We start from the raw sequence: 23,076 nt of genomic DNA, 5'->3' as shown, positions 1-23,076 counted from the left end.
TAGCGCACGTCGGTGCAACTCCATAATCTTAAGGCACTGTACACTATCAACCAATTTGTCAAACTTTATTACGTTTGCCAAATATTTGTGCATGTATGTTTGAAATGTTTCTCAAATATAGAGCGTGTTTGAAATGTTTAAGAGACGATATGACAAGATTTAGGACGTTGTTTGTGTTGATGTTTCGCCGCAGATGGTCAGTGAAAAAGAATTTTATTGCAGTTTATTTCACTATACCTTGAGTGTCTAAAACTGTGGAAACTGAGATCAAGAGTAAAAGTAAAACACCACTGGAAATTACCAAAATGATAGACGTTTCTCACCTCTCCTAGCTATGTATTACGCTGGAGGAGGTTGTTGTTGTTGTTGTTGTCTTCAGTCGTGAGACTGGTTTGATGCAGCTCTCCATGCTACTCTATACTGTGCAAGCTTCTTCATCTCCCAGTACTTACTGCAACCTACATCCTTCTGAATCTGCTTAGTGTATTCATCTCTTGGTCTCCCTCTACGATTTTTATCCTCCACGCTGCCCTCCAATGCTAAATTTGTGATCCCTTGATGCCTCAGAACATGTCCTACCAACCGGTCCCTTCTTCTTGTCAAGTTGTGTCACAAATTCCTCTTCTCCACAATTCTATTCAATACCTCCTCATTAGTTATGTGATCTACCCATCTAATCTTCAGCATTCTTCTGTAGCACCACATTTCGAAACCTTCTATTCTCTTCTTGTCCAAACTATTTATCGTCAATGTTTCACTTCCATACATGGCTACGCTCCACACAAATACTTTCAGAAACGACTTCTTGACACTTAAATCTATTCTCGATGTTAACAAATTTCCTTGCCATTGCCACTCTATATTTTATATCCTCTCTACTTCGATCATCATCAGTTATTTTGCTGCCCAAATAGCAAAACTCCTTTACTACTTTAAGTGTCTCATTTCCTAATCTAATTCCCTCAGCATCACCCAACTTAATTCGACTACATTCCATTATCCTCGTTTTGCTTTTGTTGATGTTCATCTTATATCCTCCTTTCAAGACACTGTCCATTCCGTTCAACTGCTCTTCCAAGTCCTTTGCTGTCTCTGACAGAATTACAATGTCATCGGCGAACCTCAACGTTTTTATTTCTTCTCGATGGACTTTAATACCTATTCCGAATTTTTCTTTTGTTTCCTTTACTGCTAGCTCAATGCACAGATTGAATAACATCGGGGAGAGGCTACAGCCCTGTCTCACTCCTTTCCCAACCGTTGCTTCCCTTTCATGGCCCTCGACTCTTATAACTGCTATCTGGTTTCTGTACAAATTGTAAATAGCCTTTCGCTCCCTGTATTTTACCCCTGCCACCTTTAGAATTTGAAAGAGAGTATTCCAGTCAACATTGTCAAAAGCTTTCTCTAAGTCTACAAATGCTAGAAATGTAGGTTTGCCTTTCCTTAATCTACTTTCTAAGATAAGTCGTAGGGTCAGTATTGCCTCACGTGTTCCAATATTTCTGCGTAATCCAAACTGATCTTCGCAGAGGTCGGCTTCTACCAGTTTTTCCATTCCTCTGTAAAGAATTCGCGTTAGTATTTTGCAGCTGTGACTTATTAAACTGATAGTTCGGTAATTTTCACATCTGTCAACACCTGCTTTCTTTGGGATTGGAGTTATTACATTCTTCTTGAAGTCTGAGGGTATTTCGCCTGTTTCATACATCTTGCTCACCAGATGGTAGAGTTTTATTAGGACTGGCTCTCCCACGGCTGTCAGTAGTTCTAATGGAACGTTGTCTACTCCCGGGGCCTTGTTTCGACTCAGGTCTTTCAGTACTCTGTCAAACACTTCACGCAGTATCATATCTCCCATTTCATCTTCATTTACATCCTCTTCCACTTCCATAATATTGTCCTCAAGTACATCGCCCTTGTATAGACCCTCTATATACTCCTTCCACCTTTCTGCTTTCCCTTCTTTGCTTAGAACTGGGTTTCCATCAACGCTCTTGATATTCATACAAGTGGCTCTCTTTTCTCCAAAGATCTCTTTAATTTTCCTGTAGGCAGTACCTATCTTACCCCTAGTGAGATAAGCCTCTACATCCTTACATTTGTCCTCTAGCCATCCCTGCTTAGCCATTTTGCACTTCCTGTCGATCTCATTTTTGAGACGTTTGTATTCCTTTTTGCCTGCTTTATTTACTGCGTTTTTATATTTTCTCCTTTCATCAATTAAAATCAACAATTCTTCTGTAAAAGAAAATTAATATTGTACGCGCAAAAATCAATTGGAAGTGCAATAAAATAAAGAAAAATCAAAGTTTTCAGTTTCTTCCACGAGCGATGTAGGCTACATGTCCCAACGCTGTGATATTTTAATGAACTGTCTTTACAGGTCCAACTGGACGAGAATAAATTTTCACACACTTGCGTCTTCTTTTTCAGTGCGAGGGCGAAGCAACTGTGAACAAGTTATCAAAAGTTTCACTGTCCATTCTTAAAATTACTGTAACCATCAGTTTCCTTGTGTCCTTTAACGGGTTGCCATGTGTATATTTCTTTCTTTTTAGGTCATTCTCTGGACCAGCGTCTTGTTTTCTTTTTCCTCTTCTTTAAATACAGCACCAGAGCCAGTGGTGGAAATGCTTTATCTGCATTTGCAGCCATTTCCACAAGTATCATAACACAACACACAAAAAGGGTCTGCTTTAAAACGAATTTAAAATAGATATGGATTTTTTACGGACTTCTTTGGCAAATCCGTGTGTAGATAAGAATGAATTTGACAAATTAGTTTGATCGTGTGCGAGGACCCTTAGGAAATGGTCTGCTAAGTCGCGAACTGAACGTTGCCTGGATACGTATAAACAGTTCGGCTTGCTGAGTTTGTTTCAGAATGTAATTGCTTACTGGCTAGTTGTAGCCACTGATGACGTCTCCAGCACTGGAAGACGAAACGTTACACAGAAAGTATGCCTTGGACCAGTGCCTAATGCCCTTAAAACAAATACCATCAAAAGCGCTGATAGCTGCCGTGTAAGCTTGCATTGCACTGTAGCTTCTTCATTGTTTAACAGGAACAACAGAATTATCACCATAATCAAGGAAAGCATACGCAACATTGTAGACGAAAGTCTGAAATCTAAACGACTGCGCCTCTAAAACATTGATTGGTTTTTTTTTTAGTCGGAATGACAAAATTACACAGACACGAAAAGGCAGTTGATATTACACAAACGAATAACATACTTTTTATAATTTTATTTGCGCTACATAAGAGACTAGATACGCAGCATGTAAAATTACATACATTGAATATGGAATTCTTAAAAAGCAGGCATTTAAAATAACCATTTCTTGTCTTATAATAGTAATTCGATATACATAGAAAAATATTTTGATAAAATAGTTTTCATTACATTTTACAAAAAATAAAACTTCAACATTTCTGTACAGTTATTATAATTTCTTCCTGGGAAAATATATTCCTTCCGCCCAAAATCTTTCATGTTTCGTCGCGATGGAAATTATTCACGTAAGCGGAAAAAATCTTTTGTTTCGTGCTTCGCATTACTGTAACTTCAAACATCTTTTTACGTCCCCCAGAATTGATCCAATAAATGTCATATTTAGTCATAGACTAGACAACAGTGACTTATTAATAGCGTGTCTGGTATAACTAAAATAAATTGCCGTCTAGTTAATTGTATGTACTCGAAATGAGATTGATCACCTCTCGCTCTGTTGTTTACTAATTTTCTTTAAGAAGCGACAGTGATGACATTTGCGAAGTGGTAGACGCTTAAGCGAGACGACCCCACACATTTTTGAAGGTACACGGTGGTAAACGAATATATTAACCACAAGGAGGCTGTTTTTGTCCCATGGAGTATTTTTACATTAACTAAATTATTTTCTTTAAAACTCCATCGAAACATTCTCTGTGTCAAATACGACAGTGAGAAACGCATTTGGGATTAAGGCAAAAGCAAGGAATTCCTAACTGGCGAGCACAGAAACTACGAAACAAAAGAGCTATGTAATCGCTGCTCAGGGTAATCATACAACAAAGCTGAGTACACAAGTGTATTTAGAACTGAGAGTTCGACACGACACTGGAAACACCGTTCCTCCAAAGCAGAGGGGATAAATCAGTGAGATTCTCCGTTAATTGGCAATCTGTTGTACGTTCTCATAAAGCTGTGATTTCCTTACGATGAACGAACAAACGAAATAATACAAGAAAAGCGGTGAGCTTGGAAACCTGAGAATTTCTCTATGTACAGTTCAAAAATTTTCCAGGCAGGTTAATTAATGTGGTACTGCATTGGTCAGATGGATATTCTATGTGTCCTAGATGTAGTTGGGACTCCGACGTCCCACACGAAATAGAGGTCAAAGGGTTGCAACCAAGTCGTTTAGTTTGCAGCTAGAAGTTTTAAAGACATTTAAATTGCCTCAAAGTATCTGTGGACGTGATATACTTCGGCGGTGTCGACGTCAGTGTTGCACATTAACAATGTGCTACTGTCATGTCAACAGTTGGTATTGTTTGGAGTTCTAAGACGACCGACGGGGTTGTTCACATGTTGTGGGGCATCTCCCGGGCAGAGTCCTCGTCAATCGTCACGTGCCGGCAGCCATGCGACGGTGTAGTCGCCGCAGGTTGGCCAACGTGACAGGGTCACCGGGTAAGAGGCGCAGCGCCTCCCGGTAGAACTTCTCGGCCTCGGCGTGCCGGCCCATCAGGTGGTAGAGCGCGCCAAGGTTGCCCACGCCGGCTGGTTCCTGAAACACAACGTGGCAAAAACATGCAGTCTGTTGTAACATAGTCAATAAGGGCTCATGGAGAGGATAACAAACAAAACCGAGAAAAGTGAGCGGTCTCCAGAGGGCACCTTGAGGAACAAATTAGATGTTATGGCGTAGTCAGCGCCGACACGCCAGTCGGGAACGACAGAGAAAGGGCTGTGAGAAGAGGTCAGCCAATCGCACGCTCACCAACCTCCCTCCAGGACGACAAGGCGACAGCAATGGCACCTATGTGAAGACGACATAGCGCCGCACCCGACTGGTGGCAGCCCATTTCGATAGCACCTTCAATGTTAGCTACTTTGTTAGCTGATGCATCGTAGCCTCTTCTTTAGCAATCTCTATGTAGCTCAGTTAGAGATCAGCAGTCACTGCAGTTCAGTTGACGACAGACTTCTGTTAGTAGCGGTCGCTATGACCGGATGTGTTACTTGTATTTGTCTCTGCCAGCCGGTGTGGCCGTGCGGTTCTAGGCGCTTCAGTCTGGAACCGCGTGACCGCTACGGTCGCAGGTTCGAATCCTGCCTCGGGTATGGATGTGTGTGATGTCCTTAGGTTAGTTAGGTTTAAGTAGTTCTAAGTTCTAGGGGACTGATGACCACAGATGTTAAGTCCCATAGTGCTCAGAGCCATTTGAACCATTTTTATTTGTCTCTTCTGAAGAAGACTGATTATTTTGTATTCGCCCTTTGCCTGCGACGTATCTGTCTAATTGCACTTGTGAATGATCGTGTGTAAAGGACTACAAGAATTCTCAGATCAAAGTTAAGTATTTGTCTTGTTGTAATAAAACTCATTAATACGAGTTGTTGGATTGTTTGTCTAGCGAACCGAGTGTGCAACATTCCTAGTCACAACATTAGGAGTGGGAACACGTCACTGGAGATATCATCGAAGTACTACATAGTTGACAGACTACTAACTAGAAAATGTATTAGAAAATTTATAAACTAAAGAATTAGTCAAACACGAAAAAAATTCGGAGAGAGAATATATGTCACGTTATATTGAACAGTTCACGACAACTATGATGAACTCCCGTATAGAATGCTTGCGTGGCTTTCAACTTAGAACTGAAGATTTGTGCTGTATCACTCACTTTCTTCAATTCCGCACAGGCCATGAAGGCCCAAAGGTACCGACTGGCCGCCGTGTCATCCAATGGTGGCCAATTATCCTTCCTCCCATAATGCCGCACTATACATTGACCCGCCAAGGTTGCTGATGTTCCACTTGTCGCACCCATCGTGGATTTTCCGTTGCCCAATAGTGCATATTATACCGGTTTACGTTACGACTGTTAGTGAATGACGCTTCGTCGCTAAATACAACGCGTGCAAAATATCTGTCATCGTCCCGTAATTTCTCTTGTGCCCAGTGCTAGAACTGTACACGACGTTTAAAGTCGTCGCCATGCAATTCCTGGTGCATAGAAATATAGTACGGGTGCAATCGATGTTGTGTAGCATTCTCAACACCGACGTTTTTGAGATTCCAAATTCTCGCGCTGTTTGTCTGCTACTGATGTGCGGATCAGCAGCGACAGCAGCTAAAATACCTACTTGGGCATCATCATTTGTTGCAGGTCGTGGTTGATGTTCCACATGTGGCTGAACACTTCCCGTTTCCTTAAATAACGTCCGGACACTTGGATGAAGTCGTCCAGGATACCGAGCAGCATATATAGCACACGCCCGTTGGGCATTTTGATCACAACAGCCATACATAAACACGATATCGACCTTTTCCGCAATTGGTAAACGGTCCATTTTAACACGGGTAATCCGCGCTGGTGGAATGTTACGTTATACCACGTACTTATACGTTTGTGACTATTACAGCGCCATTTACCACAAAGCGAAAAAAGTGGTCAAACTAAAACATTCATATTTCTTCACGTTCTACACGTATATGTAATAAAAAAGGGGATTCCTATTGTAAAAAAAAAAAAAAAACGAGCTTGATATCCGTTTGACCTATCGCATCGCCAATCTAGGGGGCCAACCATAGCGCCATCTGGTTTCGACCTTCAAGCTAGACGAGTTTCGTTCTTTGTAGTTTTTTCGTTTGATGCTTATTTCATATTTGGCCGGGTCACTATCAATGGACCACCCTGTATATCCCATCACGGAATTTGTCACCGAAAAAATATTGCTCATTTACAAGAAACTTCAACATTCATTTAGTGAACACTGCGTGGATAAACAGATAACACTTCCTTAAGTACTACACAGAAAGGTGAAAGTATGAAACTTTAATTGGCGTTATGAGTCTCGTATCTGATCGGCCGCAACTATAAGAGACAGTCAAATGAAAAAGAGACAGATGGAAAAAAAATGTAAATAATCTTTTATTTCAAAACCAATCGCCATACCTGTTAATAAATTTATCTCAGTGTGAGATGAGAAGGTCAATGTCTTCATGAAAACATGTTTTCAGTTGTCTACGGAAGCACTATTGCACCAAGGCGTGTACATCTGCGTCTGAAGCAAATCGACGGGCACAATATCTTTCTTCAGCGCTCAAAAAATGAGGACTATGTAGAGGATGTGTAAGGGCTTCCCAGTGGAACTTCCGCAGCGTAGTCGAAACAACCTTAGTAACTTTTGGGCTCGCCTGGATGCAATCATGGTTCCGCAGGAAACTGCAAATATTTTTCCAAGACGGCACTGACAGTCGTGCTTCATAGTGTGATAAATGTAGTTGTGGTACCAAGTACTGATAACACCCCGTGGTCGTCATAGTAACAGACTTGCAAGTTTCCGTCCGACACTGACACGTGATCTGGCAGACCCAATGGAGCACACGGGCCCTACAATACGGCAGGGCCGGCGGCAGCGGCTGTGCCCACTCGCGCTCGGAGCACATCGCCACAGGAAGCTATGCAGACGCTGTCTAGTCGCGGCTCCGTCATCATCTTTATTGACACTCTGATAGCTGGACTCTGTTTCTTGACGCATTATGTGTACTGAGTCTTCGTTCGATCGGAGAAGTACAAATTAAGTAAATCTTTTGTTTTCTGTGTTAACTTGTTCAGTAATCATTTCTGCTCCCGTCCAGCTTTGCTACGGTGACAGTTGCCACAGAGCTCTGTAGCCCACCTCTCCTTGCGATTGCGTGCGAAATCGTACACAGCAACACCAACAGTAATGGCGATTACTTTTGAAAAATCAGTTTACTTACTTTTTTCCATATGTCTGGTTTTCATTTTACTGCACTTTTCAGGAGGACTCGGACAAAATATTAGTTCCCCCCACATACACCTCGCATATTGACCACGAGGTGAAAATTCGAGAAATTAGAGCCAATACAGAGGCCCACCGACAGTCATTCTTCCCACGCACTATTCGCAAGTGGAACAGGATTAGAGGGATCAGATAGTGGTGCCGAAAGTACCCTCCGCCACACACTGTTAGGTGGCTTGCGGAGTATGATGTAGGTGTATATGTAGATAAATAAGCACATGGTGGAAATAATTTTAATCGACGTTAGGCATAGGTTTTCAAAATTTCTGACTTGCTTCCACGTTTTTATTGGTATCTTTGCGTAGGAATTATCGAAGTTTAAAATTTAGGTTATCTTTTTACTCAGAATTTGATTCTCTACATCATTCATCATCTTTTTTATTTGGAGTAGTCTTTGTGCGTTACAGACGCTGTAACATAAACATACTGTAACTCACTTTTCCGCCAGGTTGGCAAAAACTGGCGATCTTTGGCGATCAATTGTGGTTAAATGGCTGAACCGATTTTAACTTTTAAGTAAGTCATTTTACGAGAAATTTTACGCTCTTTCATTTTAGTATTTGAAAGTGGTCTGTAGAACGCATCGTGGTTTTTCGATCCACAAAAGTTTATCACAACCCAGAAACAGTCACTTACTAAGATAGCTCTTACCTGAGACGCCAAACATCAGTTAAAATTATGTCCAGCTTGTGCATATTTATTGAGCAGCGTGGCCTTTTTTCAGGCCAATTTCCCTGGGATGTATTCTCCAGAAAATAAAAGAACTCAAGCACAATATACAGTAGAGCCCGTTGATCCGACCTCAGTTGGCTCGACTTCACGCTTAGTCCTTCTATCACATTTCCGGTGTTTGGACTGCAATATGTATCAGTAGGCAGTTGACGAAGATGGATGCAGTAGTTCGATCAATTTTGGTATGGAATGACTTGATTCTAACTCTATCAATACGTGTTATTGTGAACACACATGTCTCACAAATTAGTGAGAGTGCACTTATTGCATATTAAGATACGTAAAACTAAATTATGGCATCAATTAAACGTAAATATGTGACGCTGTCTTTAGCGGAGAAACTGAAAGTACTTGAGAGATTAGATGGTTCAAATCGCACTAAGCACTATGGAACTTAACATCTGAGGTCATCATTCCCCTAGACTTAGAACTACTTAAACCTATCTAACCTAAGGACATCACCCACATCCATGACCGATGCACGATTCGAACCTGCGACCCCAGTAGCAGCGCGGTTCCGGACTGAAGCGCCTAGAACCGCTCGACCACAGCGGCCGGCAGAGGTTACACAGCGGCGAGTCTTCAAAACAGTAGATATGAGGTAGGGGTTGGCGAAACAACTCTTAGGTAGTGGTTGGTGAAACAACTCTTAAAAACTGGAGAAAAATTAGGAATACTCTTTGAAGCCACACAATGGTGACTGATGATGAGAACGAACTGAAACTACGCTAGCCTTTGAAGAACCATAAAAGTGAAATTCTAAACAACGCTTTATGGTATAGCTTGAGCAGGACGGAAGAAAACGAGCATCTTTGTCTGGACCGACCATGAAAGAAAAAGCAGCGATTTTATATGAAAAATTAGATGAAGGCAATTAAAACAAAAAGTGTACAGCCAGTCATAACTGGCTGCATCGGTAGAAAAAACGGCACGGCATTCGAAATTTAATTAATTCCAGCAGAAGCTGTCTGCTGGCGAAACATCTGCCAATGAATTTGTTCCGAATTTTGAAAACTTAGTTACAGAGCTTAAGCTGTTTCTGATCCAGTGTATAACATTCATGGGTCTGATGTAAACTACAGACTGCTCCCTGCAAGCTTGCTGCACAAAATGAATCAGTCCTGTGTCAATACAATAAGGCAATACGGTGTGTACTCTTGTTAAACTTTCACACACATTAACGATATCTTACCGTACGATACAGACACATTTTACAGTACAGGAACTACTGTGCATCACACTATAGTGTAAGATTTTTTTAGTGTGTCGACGTTTTATTTTCTTTTTGTTACTGATTTAACACGGAACAACATTTCAGAAACTATTGCCTGTTGAAAATTAAAGTTGCACCGTGCTGTATTGTGATGTTACACGTAATGAAAGTGTTATTCCTATAATGCGATCTGTTTTACTTCCCGACCATGCTTCAGGTCCAGTAGGCGACGGATTATGCTGTACTCACAAAACAAAACTTGCTAATAACACTCTTTTTTTTTCAGCAAAAACCATCAACAAGCAAGAAAAATTCTTAACTGCTGAAGATAATGGGACACGTTTCGCGCGCCAATTTTCTCTAGTCTAATCATTCGTGAAACTATCGTTAGGCGATGCCACTTATGTTACCGTATACTAGTCCTTTCTAGAGTCACATTTACAAACTTAGCTTGCCTTTCCTACAGCAAGTAGAAGTGCCAATGCTAGAACTTAAAGACCATCTGTAATACTATCAAAACAATGATGTTAAACATCGATTAATGAAGCATCTGAACGTAAAGGAAACATACTGAAACAGGGATTCGATAGCGACTGATCAGCCGCTCTGTTGATTCCCTTTAATTGTAAGCAGCGAAAAATGAAAACGATTTGGAGGTTGTGAAACGATTATTATGGACGGTCGCAAAATGCAGTCTCTCATAGTAAACGCGGATTTGACCCCCATACACTACACAGAGGGTTATAGTAAATGAAACTTCCACTTTAAAGATGTGCCAGGATTAATAAGAAATGTCTGCGATCACTTTCCCTATCACAACTGGAGGCAACTGGCTTACCTAACGTTTTCCAGAGCTGTTCCATAGCCATTGGCTTCTTCTCCGCCGGTTGCGAGCTCTAATTCTTTTACCATAAACGGTGCACAGTAATGTGATAAGTAGGTTAAATGCTAAGCATACTAAGAATCATAAAATGTTAGGATGCCAACTCTGTTTCATTTCGCAAAACTAGTAAAACGGCTTCAAGGGCCAGTCTATCGTTAATACTCATAACAAGATTCCCGGTCATTATTGATTAATTCCCGGGCACCGTAAAAGCCATAAAAATTCTCCGCACGACCTTAGAATCAACATGAGACCGCACAAATATGTTAATTTAGGAATTAATTCCGTCTTTACGCTCGCCCGGCCGGTCTTTCTCACAGTTTGTGACCATCTGGCGCGTCGTTCGATTAGTCTGCATTGTGATCGTATCTACTCGATAGCCTCCGTCAAAAAATCTTCCCATACTGTGCATTAAAACATAGCAACAAGATGTAGTAAACGTGGGCAGAGACGTGACATAACAGCCACCCCTGGACGGACACACTTGCTGCGAACGAATAGAGTCTTCACGAGGTCCGTAAACAGCTGCACTCCATAGAAGTCGCGCTCCCGCGACTCCTACATGCAACTAAAAGGAGCCGGCCGCGGTGGCCGAACGGTTCTAGGCGCTTCAGTCCGGAACCGCGAGACTGCTACGGTCGCAGGTTCGAATCTTGCCTCGGGCATGGATGTGTGTGATGTCCTTAGGTTAGTTAGGTTTAAGTAGTTCTAAGGTCTAGTGGACTGATGACCTCAGATGTTAAGTCGCACAGTGCTCAGAGCCATTTGAACCATTTGAACTAAACGGAACTGGAAGGAGCAACCTTAAAACTAGCTACTAATTGACAAAATAAATCTCGGGTGAACAGCCTGGTATGAGTGTGCATAGAACACAATATTTCGGCAATCGACCACGTTGCCATCATCAGGTGCGCTGATGTACTGACCGGCGGTGGGCCGGCGCCACGTATATATAGGACAATCCCGCTCCTCCCTCAGGCGCTTTCTATGAGTCGGTGCGGTCCGTGCCCCGCACGCGATCCAGGTACAGCGTCCGTTCTCCCGCCTTCTGGGCGCTGCGTCCTAGGTCTTCTCGTTCAGGAGGGTCTGTCGGCACCGCTCTCGCTATTCTTCCCTCCTCCCCTGAAGTCGATACACTCTGGGAAATATCCTTTTTCTTCTTAATCCGGGTGATCGCGGGTTCCCACGCCTTGCTAAGGATGAAACCGCTGCCACGATTTAGTTGTGGCTCCCTTACTTTGATCTCTATGGCTTCTTTGATGACACAGTCCCAGTATTTGGAAGTCTGTCAGGACTTTGGTTTGGTCATAACCCATGCTGTGGAGTTCCGACAGGCAATGCTCAGCGATGGCCGACTTACTGGGCTGTTGCAGTCTAGTGTGCCGTTGATGTTCTCGGCATAGGTCCTCAATGGTACGAATGGTCTGCCCTATGTATACACTACCGCATTGGCAAGTTATCTGATAAACCCCTGATTTACGTAGACCGAGGTTGTCCTTGACACTACCAAGAAAGCTCTTGGTTTTGCTTGGAGGACGGAAGATGGTTTTCACTCGGTGTTTACGTAAAATGCGTCCAATTTTTCCGGATAAGGCCCCACAAAACGGAATAATATCCAAGGCCGCCTCCTCCTGAGTTTCATCCTCAGTTTCCGCCGGTGCTGCAGGTGTGGCATGGGATGTACAGCCATCCAAATTTGCCCTTCCTTGTAACCGTTCCTCCGAAACACGGTCTTCAGATGGTCCAATTCTTGTTGGAGGCTGTCCCTGTTGGAGATGGTGTGAGCTCTGTGTACAAGAGTTTTGAGCACGCCATTCTTTTGTACCGGGTGATGGCAGCTATCCGCATGTAGGTACAAATCGGTGTGCGTCTTCTTCCTATACACGCTGTGGCCCAATGTTCCGTCAGCTCGTCTTCTAATCAAAACATCTAGGAAAGGGAGCATCCCATCCGTTTCGATCTCCATGGTGAACTTTGTATTCTCGTGTCTGGAGTTGAGATGTGTGAGGAAGTCTGCCAGTTTATCTCTTCCATGTGGCCAGATAACGAAGGTATCATCCACATATCTAAAGAAACAGGTGGGTTTTAGATGTGCTGATTCAAGAGCTTCCTCCTCGAAATGTTCCATGTACATATTTGAGACAACGTGTGAGAGTGGACTCCCCATGGCTACTACTCCTGTCTGCTCGTAGTATTCACCGTCAAATAAGAGGTAAGTTGATGTCAGAACATGTCTCAAAAGGTTGGTGGTCTCTCCGTCAAATTTCTGGCTGATGAGTTCCAAGGATTCTTGTAACGGAACTTTAGTGAATAGAGATACCACGTCGAAGCTCACCAGTATGTCAGATTCCTTAAGCGCAAGGTTGTTGATGCGTCCCAGGAAATCCGCGGAGTTACGGATATCGTGTGTACATCTCCCAACGTAAGAGCTACGCAGTTGTTTGAGGTGAGAAGGTACGTTGGGGCACCAATATTGCTGGCAATGAGACGTAACGGAAACGATTCCTTGTGCACCTTCGGCAGTCCGTAAAGTCCAGGAGGAACAGCAGCCCTCGGGCGTAGCTTCTTGGTAATCTCGTCAGGGAAGCCGGAATCCTTGAGAAGCGCCAGAGTCTTCCACTCGACCCTCTTGGTAGGATGGGTGTCAATCTTGCGGTATGCGTTGTCACCAAGTAGGCCCCGCATCTTCTCAGTATAATCCTGTCGGGATAGGATCACTATTTTGTTGCCCTTGTCTGCAGGTAGTATTACTATGTCTGGATCTTCTCTTAGCTCCCGTATGGCGGCCCTCTCCCTATAGGAGATGTTCGGTTTCATCAGCTTTGTTTTGGTTAGAGCTCTGCAGGTTTCGCGACGAACTTCTTCAGCAGCTTCAGGTGGAAGTCGAGCAGCTGTTTGTTCCACTGTGCTAATGATGTCAACAGTGGGTACATCTTTAGGAGTCGGAGCGAAATTCAATCCTTTCTTATGAACCGAAATAGCGTCATCATCCGGTTCCTTGTTAGTGAGATCGATGAGGTCTTTCCGCTGCCATCAGAAGGTTGTTTCTCCGATATACGTTCAAACTTGGATGCCTGTCGTTCGGCTGACTTCCTCTGGGTTGAGTCCGCTGTGGCCCATGTGACACCATCAACCCAATCCCACGTCCAGGGGTTGAACCAGTTGGCCAGTTGTAGATGTAACTGTAGGAGTTCTCTGTTGGTAAGGTCCAAGTGCCACCGCGTGAAGCGATCTCTCTCTCGCACCAAAGCTAGGCTGGCGCGTTTCTTGATTCTTCTGGCCGCTCCTGAGTCGATGTGATGCTTGGACCTTAGCAAAATTCGGTACCGCACGTTCTTCTCGGCACTTCAAAAGAAAAACAAAAGAACTCAGTAGACGACTTCTCCGATGACGCAGCTTGTCGATCCTTTTCATGTTGCGATACATCTCCTCCCCTTAGAGGTATGTGATAAAATACGCCTGGAGAAATTGAAGAATCATAGCTACTAATTGTTCGAAAAAGTCAGTCTATATCAACAGTTCCAAAAACTTTGACTGTCGTTATTTAAAAACGCGTGGAAAATAAACTGATGAGCCAGAACACTGTGATCACAGCCCACCGCGAGGTTGAATGCCTCCCGATCGTGTTGCGTGAGATAGTAAGGAAAGATTGTAAGAGGAAGAGAAACGAATGGGCAGTCATTGCGTCGACGATACGGGCCACAAATGTAGAAATCCACTGATATAAGCGGTTTTGACAATAGGCACATTGTTGTGGCGCTGCGGTTGGAAACCACAATATCTGAAACAGTGTAGCTGGTCGCCTGTTGACGAACTGCTGTCGTCTGCATCTATGGAAAGTGACTGAAGCATGCTGAAATAACGAGTAGGCTGTATGACACTGTACGACCGCATCTCATCACAAAACGTAGAAATCGGAGGATCCTCCACTGTGTAATCCAGGATAAGCGGCGGTCTGTGGCGGATATGACGACAATGTACAGGTGCACGGACAAGTGTTTAGGAGCACACCGTTGAAAGGCCATTGTTGAACATGGAGCTCAACATCACACGACCCCTACTTATTGCTGTGTCGATCCAACGATGTCAAAGTTAGCGTAAGGAGGGCTATGCGTGAAGCGTTCAATAAATTCGAAAGTAAAATTCTATGTACCGACTTGACAGACAATCCTACGAAGTTCTGGTCTTACATTAAATCCGTAAGTGGATCGAAACAGCATATACAGACACTCTGGGATGATGATGGCATTGAAACAGAGGATGACACGCGTAAAGCTGAAATACTGAACACCTTTTTCCAAACCTGTTTCACAGAGGAAGATCGCACTGCAGTTCCTTCTCTAAATTGTCGCACGAACGAAAATATGGCTTATATCGAAATAAGTGTCCAAGGAATAGAAAAGCTGATCACTCAACAGAGGAAAGTCCACTGGGCCTGACGGGATACCAATTCCAGTCTACACAGAGTACGCGAAAGAACTTGCCCCCCTTCTAACAGCCGTGTACCGCAAGTCTCTAGAGGAACGGAAAGTTCCAAATGATTGCAAAAGAGCACAGGTAGTTCCAGTTTTCAAGAAGGCTCGTCGAGCAGATGCGCAAAACTATATGCCTATATCTCTGACATTGATCTTTTGTAAAATTTTGGAACATGTTTTTTGCTCGCGTGTCATGTCATCTCCGGAAACCCAGAATCTCCTCTGTAGGAATCAACATGGATTCCGGAAACAGCGATCGTGTGAGACCCAACTCGCTTTATTCGTTCATGAGACCCAGAAAATATTGGATACAGGCTCCCACGTAGATGCCATTTTCCTTGACTTCCGGAAGGCGTTCGATACAGTTCCGCACTGTCACCTGATAAACAAAGTAAGAGCATACGGAATAACAGACCAGCTGTGTGGCTGGATTGAAGAGTTTTTACCAGACAGAGCACAGTATGTTCTTCTCAATGGAGAGACGTCTACAGACGTTAAAATAACCTCTGGCGTGCCACAGGGGAGTGTTATGGGACCATTGATTTTCACAATATATATTAATGACCTAGTAGATAGCGTCGGAAGTTGCATGCGGCTTTTCGCGGATGATGCTGTAGTATACAGAGAAGTTGCAGCATTAGAAAATTGCAGCGAAATGCAGGAAGACCTGCAGAGGATAGGCACTTGGTGCAGAGAGTGGCAACTGACCCTTAACATAGACGAATGTAATGTATTGCGAATACGTAAAAAGAAGGATCCTTTATTGTATGATTATATGATGGTGGGACAAACACTGGTAGCAGTTACTTCTGTAAAATATCTGGGAGTATGCGTACGGATCGATTTGAAGTGGAATGATCATATAAAATTAATTGTTGGTAAGGCGAGTTCCAGGTTGAGATTCATTGGGAGAGTCCTTAGAAAATGTAGTCCATCAACAAAGGAGGTGGCTTACAAAACACTCGTTCGACCTATACTTGAACATTGCTCATCAGTGTGGGATCCGTACCAGGTCGGGTTGACAGAGGAGATAGAGAAGGTCCAAAGAAGAGCGGCGCGTTTAGTCACAGGGTTATTTGGTAAGCGTGATAGCGTTACGGAGATGTTTAGCAATCTCAATTGGCAGACTCTGCAAGAGAAGCGCTCTGCATCGCGGTGTAGCTTGCTGTCCAGGTTTCGAGAGGGTGCGTTTCTGGATGAGGTGTCGAACATATTGCTTCCCCCTACTTATACCTCCCGAGGAGATCAGAATGTAAAATTAGAGAGATTCGAGTGCGCACGGAGGCTTTCCGGCAGTCGTTCTTCCCGCGAACCATACGCGACTGGAACAGAAAAGGGAGATAAAGTGCCCTCCGCCACACACCGTTGGTGGCTTGCGGAGTATGTCAGTTATTACTGCAGTGGGCACAGCATCGCTTAGTTTTCACCGTGGATTGATAGGAACGTGTCGCCTGTCAAATGAATCGCATTTCTTGTTACAACAGGTCGATAGTTGGATGCTTAAACGCCGTCATCCAGGCGAATGGCTGCACGAAACATATAACGCGACAGAGATGAAGGCAGGTGAGGGCAGAACAATGCTATGAGGCACGCTGAGATGGGATTCTACGGGATCTGTGGTAGTGATCGAAGGCACCATACGGCAGTGACCTACGTAAACATTTAATAACTCGAATACATCGTATTAATGTCCCACAATAATATTTATTAGTACGTCATGAATCAGCTTTCGGTTTCTTAGGCCGTCGTCAGCTGCTTAAATACGGATGAGTAATGAAACTATGTTTGATCATCAAGGACCAGGTCCGGTTTCTTTTATTGGTGTTTATTATTCACATTTCACATAATATGAATGACATTCATTCAGAGCATGTTCATCAAAGGTGGCATCTTTCTTTCTCAGCCTGCAGTACCTTTTGTGCTCAGTGAGTCTAGTGGTTATTGGCCTACCTGATGGACCTACACAGAACTTGCCAAACAGATTGCAGGAAATTCTATAAATTCAGTTCTAAAGATGGAACCTTACTGCTGAACAGAAGGTGGGCAACTGTATTCCTAGTGTAAAAAGCTAATTTCCCGGAATTTAGTTTCGTGGCAAGAACCTGTGAAGTCCTATCCACATATAGCGTCGGTGCTCATTTTCTAACAGTGTGGTTTTGTGCTGTCTGAAGTGGATAAAGAAGAGCTGTTGTCCTCTGTCACTTCCTTTTGCTGAGTGTATCGTCAGTGGGTGTAGGATAATAACCATTACTGTATGCTATTCCGTTGATTATTTTTAATTCATTTTCAAAATCTGGTTTGGTTTTGTGTGCAGATAGTATTCGGTCCACCACGGAGTTGAAGTCTGCATGTTTGTGTTATAGGAACTGTAAACTGGCTGTTATTACTGTGCCTGTTGAGATTCGTTTCCTGCATATCTTAAATACACTATGTGATAAAAAGTATCCGGATACCCCCCAAAACATAAGTTTCTCATATTAGGTTCATTGTGCTGCCATCTACTGCCAAGTACTCTACATCAGCGACCTGAGTAGCCATTAGACATGGCGAGGCAGCAGAATGGGGCGCTCTGCGCAACTCACGGACTTCGAACGTGGTCAGGTGATTGGGTGTCACTTGTGTCATACGTCTGTACGCGAGATTTCCACATTCCTAAACATCCCGAGGACCATTGTGATAGTGAAGTGGAAACGTGAAGGGACACGCACAGCACAAAAGCGTACAGGCAGACCTCGTCTGTTGACTGACAGAGACCGCCGACAGTTGAAGAGGGTCGTAATATTGTAAGTAGGCTGTTTAGGTTTTTTTATTGGTAACGCCACCTCTGTATGAAAATCACTGGCTGTGCTGTGTGCAGTCTGTGGCTGCTTTGCATTGTTGTAATACTCGCCATTGTAGTGTTGGGCAGCTGGATGTGAACAGCACGTAGCGTTGCGCAGTTGGAGGTGAGCCGCCAGCAGTGGTGGATGTGGGGAGAGAGATAGCGGAGTTTTGTAATTTGTCATGAACTGCTATATATATTATGACTTTTGATGATACTAAGGTAAATACATTGTTTGTTCTCTATTAATATCTTTCATTTGCTAACTATCCCTATCAGTAGTTAGTGCCTTCCGTAGTTTGAATCTTTTATTTAGCTGGCAGTAGTGGCGCTCGCTGTACTGCAGTAGTTCGAGTAATGAAGATTTTTGTGAGGTAAGTGATTTCTGAAAGGTATAGTTTAATGTTACTCAGGGCCATTCTTTTGCAGGGATTTTTGAAAGTCAGATTGCGTTGCGCTAAAAATATTGTATGTCAGTTTAAGCACAGTCTTGTATAATTGTTCAAAGGGGACGTTTCAATATGTAATAGGCGGACATCTACCCAGACCATCACACAGGAATTCCAGACTGCATCAGGATCCACTGCAAGTACTATAACAGGCGGGAGGTGAGAAAACTTGGATTTCACGGTCGAGCGGCTACTCATTAGCCACACATCACGCCGGTAAATGCCAAACGACGCCTCGCTTGGTGTAAGGACCGGAAACATTGGACGATTGAACAGTGGAAAAACGTTGTCTAGAGTGACGGATCACGGTACGCAACTTGGCGGTCCGATGGCAGGGTGTGGATATGGGAAATGCCCAGTGAACGTCATCTGCCAGCGTGTGTCAACAGTAAAATTCGGAGGCGTTGGTGTTACGGTGTGGTCGTGTTTTTCATGGAAGGGGTTGCACCGCTTGTTGTTTTGCGTGGCACTATCACAGCACAGGCCTACATTGATGTTTTAAGCACCTTCTTGCTTCCTTGTTGAAGAGCAGTTCGGGGTGGCGACTGCATCTTTCAACACGATCGAACTCTTGTTCATAATGTACAGTCTGTGGTATAGTGGTTACACGACAATAACATCCCTGAAATTGACTGGCCTGCACAGAGTCCTAAACTGAATCCCATAGAACACCTTTAGGATGTTTTGGAACGCCGACTTCGTGCAAGGCCTTACCGATCGACGTCGATGCCTCTCCTCAGTGCAGCACTCCGTGAAGAATGGGCTGCCATTCGCCAAGAAACCTTCCAGCACCTGATAGAACGTATGCCTGCGAGAGTGGAAGCTCTCATCCAGACTATGGGTGGGCCTACACCATATTGAATTCCTGCATTACCCATGGAGGGCGCCACGAACTTGTAAGTCATTTTCAGCCTGGTGTTCGGATACTTTTGATCGCATAGTGTAAATGCAGTTGGTTACTGATGTCAATGTTGAGGCCTAAAAAATTGATAGTCTCTTCCCGACTCCACTGCAAACTTAATTTTACTCTGGTGTCAATTCAAATGTTGATAAAATTCGTTTAATTGTGTGGTGGTATCTGTCCACAAGCACAGAACATCATCTACATATCTATTCCAATAGTGTATATTAGAACTTAGAGGCTCTTTATCTAAAATGTTTGCTCAAAATTATCGATAAACATTTCTGCTTATAAGGGACTCAATGGGGGCCCTACTGCTAACCCGTCTGACTGTACAGAGACTGTTCGAATTGGAAATAATTGTGCTTTAAACATGTTCGATTGCCGTCCTGATTTTAAGTCTCATTAGATTCTTTCTAGTTTTATGTAACAGCCGGCCGCGGTGGCCGAGAGGTTCTGGGCGCTACAGTCTGGAACCGCGTGACTGCTACGGTCGCAGGTTCGAATCCTGCCTCGGGCATGGATGTGTGTGATGTCTTTAGGCAAGTTAGGTTTAAGTAGTTCTGAGTTCTAGGGGACTGATCACCTCAGATCTCAAGTGCTCAGAGCCATTTGAACCATTTATGTAACTACTCTGTTATAATTTTCATTGCCTCTGCAACAAGAACATTAGTAAACAAGCTGCTAACATCATGAGACTAGTTTTGAACTAGGTGGAATGGGTACAACTTTTAGTTTTTTCACTAATGCAAGTGAGTTTGGTATTCCAAATTTTTGTTGAAATTTAGTTTTTGTTTTATTAGTGACTCTAACTATTTCGCTAATTTATGACAAGGTGCTGAAACTGAAGTCAGTACAGGTCTTACGGAAACACCTTCGTGAAGCGCGGGTAGCCCATATAACCTGGGTGCTATTGGATTCGTGTTTGTGACGTATTTGGCATCACTGTCAGTAAATACAGATTTGCAGGTTTCAATAAGGTTCTTCACTTCGGTACCATATTCGACTGTGGGATGATTAGGTAACTCAGGGAACTCTACAGGTTTGAGGAATGTAAATACTTTTTCAACATATTCTTACCTTTTAAGTAACACTATACTGTTACCCTTGTCACCCTTGGTGGCAATCACATCTTGAGAAGACAGTTTTTTTCTTTAAAGTGTGCAACACCATTTGCTCCCTAGAATTAGCGTTGAACCTATCTGTATTTACAGTTCTTAGTTCATGAGCTACCAAATGTTTCGTAGACACATCGTTTGACAAAGTGTATTCAAGTTCCACTTTCAGTATATCTAGCTATTTTTCGGAAATATTTGATTTCGGAGCATATTTAATTGCCTTATTTAAAATTTGTAATTCTTCTGAAGACAAATTTAGATTTGATAGGTTGTTGACGCCTTCTGCAAACAGTTGACGTTATTGGCGCTCGTTTCAATTGGAATAATTGTCCTATTTTAGCTTTCTGGTGGAGATAAATCAGGTTCGTTATGGCAAGCGACTCTTCTCGTACTGCTTTATCAAATATGACGAATTCACAAGGGCGTAGGAGTGACGTAATTGTCGTGTGAACAACTTCCAAATGTGAACACACATTATCACCACATACAACGTTTTCATTTCTTCACCCACGTCCTCTCGGCAGCACAGACGACTTTCTTGGCTGCTTGTGTGGTACTTCTTGACTTCAACAACGCGTATTTCGGTGTTATGTTTAGCTTTAAGCACTCGCGATTGAACCAGATACGTTGTGTGATTTTGGAGTTCTGTTTCACTAACCTGTTGTGCACTAAAGAGCCAAAGAAACCGTTACAGCTGCCTAATATCGTATAGGGCATCCGCGAGCACGCAGAAGTGCCGTCACACGACGTGGCGTGGACTCGACTAATGTCTGAAGTTGGCTTGAGGGAATTGACACCATGAATCCTGTAGGGCTGTCCATAAATCCCTAAGACTACAAGGGGGTGGAGATCTCTTCTGAACAGCACCCTGCAAGGCATCCCAGATATGCTCAATACTGTGCATGTGTGGGGAGTTTGGTGGCCAGCGGAAGTGTTTAAACTCAGAACAGTGTTCCTGGAGACACTCTGTAGCAATTTTGGACATGTGAGTAGTAGTATTGTCCTGAAGGAATTGTCCAAGTCCGTCGGAAGGCACAATGGACATGAATAGATGTAGGTGATCAGACAGGATGCTTAGGTACGTGTCAGAGTCGTAAGTAGACGTATGGGAGGTCCCATATCATTAGAACTGCACACGCTCCACACCATTACAGAGCCTCCACAAGCTTGAACAGCTCCCTACATCGCAGGGTACATGGATTCATGAGGTTGTGTCCATACCCGTACACGTCCATCCACTCGATACAATTTGAAACTAGACTCCTCCTTCCAGGCAACATGTTTCCAGTCATCAACAGCCCAACGCCGGTGCTGACGGGCCCAAGCATGGCGTAAAGCTTAGTGTTGTGCAGTCACCAAGGGTAAACGAGTGGGCCTTCGGCTCCGAAAGACCATATGGATGAAGTTAGCACACCGACACTTGTTGATGGCCCAGCATTGAAATCTACAGCAATTCGCGGGAGGGTTGCGCTTCTGTCACCATGAAAGATCCTCTTCAACCGTCGTTGGTCGCGTTCTTGTAGGATCTTTTTCCGGCCGCAGCGATGTCGGAGATTTGATGTTTTACTGGATTCCTGATACTCACGGTACACTTGTGAAATGGTCGTACGAGAAAACCTCACGTTATCGCTACCTCGGAAATGCTGTGTCCCAACGCTCTTGGCCGACTACAACGCCACGTTCGAACACACCTAAATGTTGATAACCTGCCACTGTAGCAGCAATAACCGATCTAACAACTACACCAGACACTTGTTGTCTTATTGAGGCGTTGCCGACTGCAGCACCGTATTCTACCTGTTTACATCTCTGTGTATTAGAATACGCATGCTTATACCAGTTTCTTTTGCGCTTCAGTGTATGTGGCCAATAGTTTAGCTACGTTAGCACATTTGATAACTTCTCTCTTTCCAAGCATTAATCCCGACTTGCAGGGTCTGCTGTTATGGTTACCCGGATTTGGCGTGTTCATTTTAAGAGGTGGCCGGATGCCCTTCCTGTCGCCCCCTTACCCCCTCCCCTCTCCCTCCCCCCCCCTCCCCCCCCCCCCCCCCGGGACTGAATGCGTGTACACCAATTGTGTGCGTCTAGCGAAATCCATGGAATAGTTCTTAACGAACTAATAAATATTATTGTGGAACATTAATACGTTGTATTCAAGCTATTAATATGTCTATGTTCCTCCAAGAGCCGATGAACATTACTGCGCACCAGCAGCATCGCGTCATGCTTGAAGTCTCCCCCTACAACGATGACATTTCCAGCAGGATAAGTATCCGCATTGCAAGGTCAGACTCGCGATACAGTGGTTTGAAGGGCATTATACCGAAATCACATTGATGTCTTGGCCAGCGAATGTGCCTGACCTTTACCCACTGGAACACATGTGGGGCACTAACTGTGTGCCCATAAATCACCATTCCGAAATTTGCGGGA

At 43.7% G+C, this 23,076-nt stretch overlaps 1 protein-coding gene across 1 annotated transcript in view; it reads right to left on the bottom strand.

Moving 5' to 3' along the window:
- Positions 1 to 3,297: 3,297 nt before the first annotated feature.
- The window catches only part of LOC124805498 (protein O-mannosyl-transferase TMTC2-like), a 941,575-nt gene continuing 921,796 nt past the window's right edge, over positions 3,298 to 23,076 (bottom strand). Inside the window, exon 15 of the mRNA XM_047266062.1 lies at positions 3,298 to 4,779. Within this exon, the coding sequence (XP_047122018.1) occupies positions 4,618 to 4,779 (162 nt within the window). The 3' untranslated portion in view covers positions 3,298 to 4,617. The remainder of the gene's footprint in view (positions 4,780 to 23,076) is intronic.

The sequence above is a fragment of the Schistocerca piceifrons genome, chromosome 7, assembly GCF_021461385.2.
Source record: "Schistocerca piceifrons isolate TAMUIC-IGC-003096 chromosome 7, iqSchPice1.1, whole genome shotgun sequence".
NCBI lineage: Eukaryota > Metazoa > Arthropoda > Insecta > Orthoptera > Acrididae > Schistocerca > Schistocerca piceifrons.
Note: the sequence above shows the minus strand (reverse complement) of the source record. Positions and strands in the feature narration are given on the sequence as shown.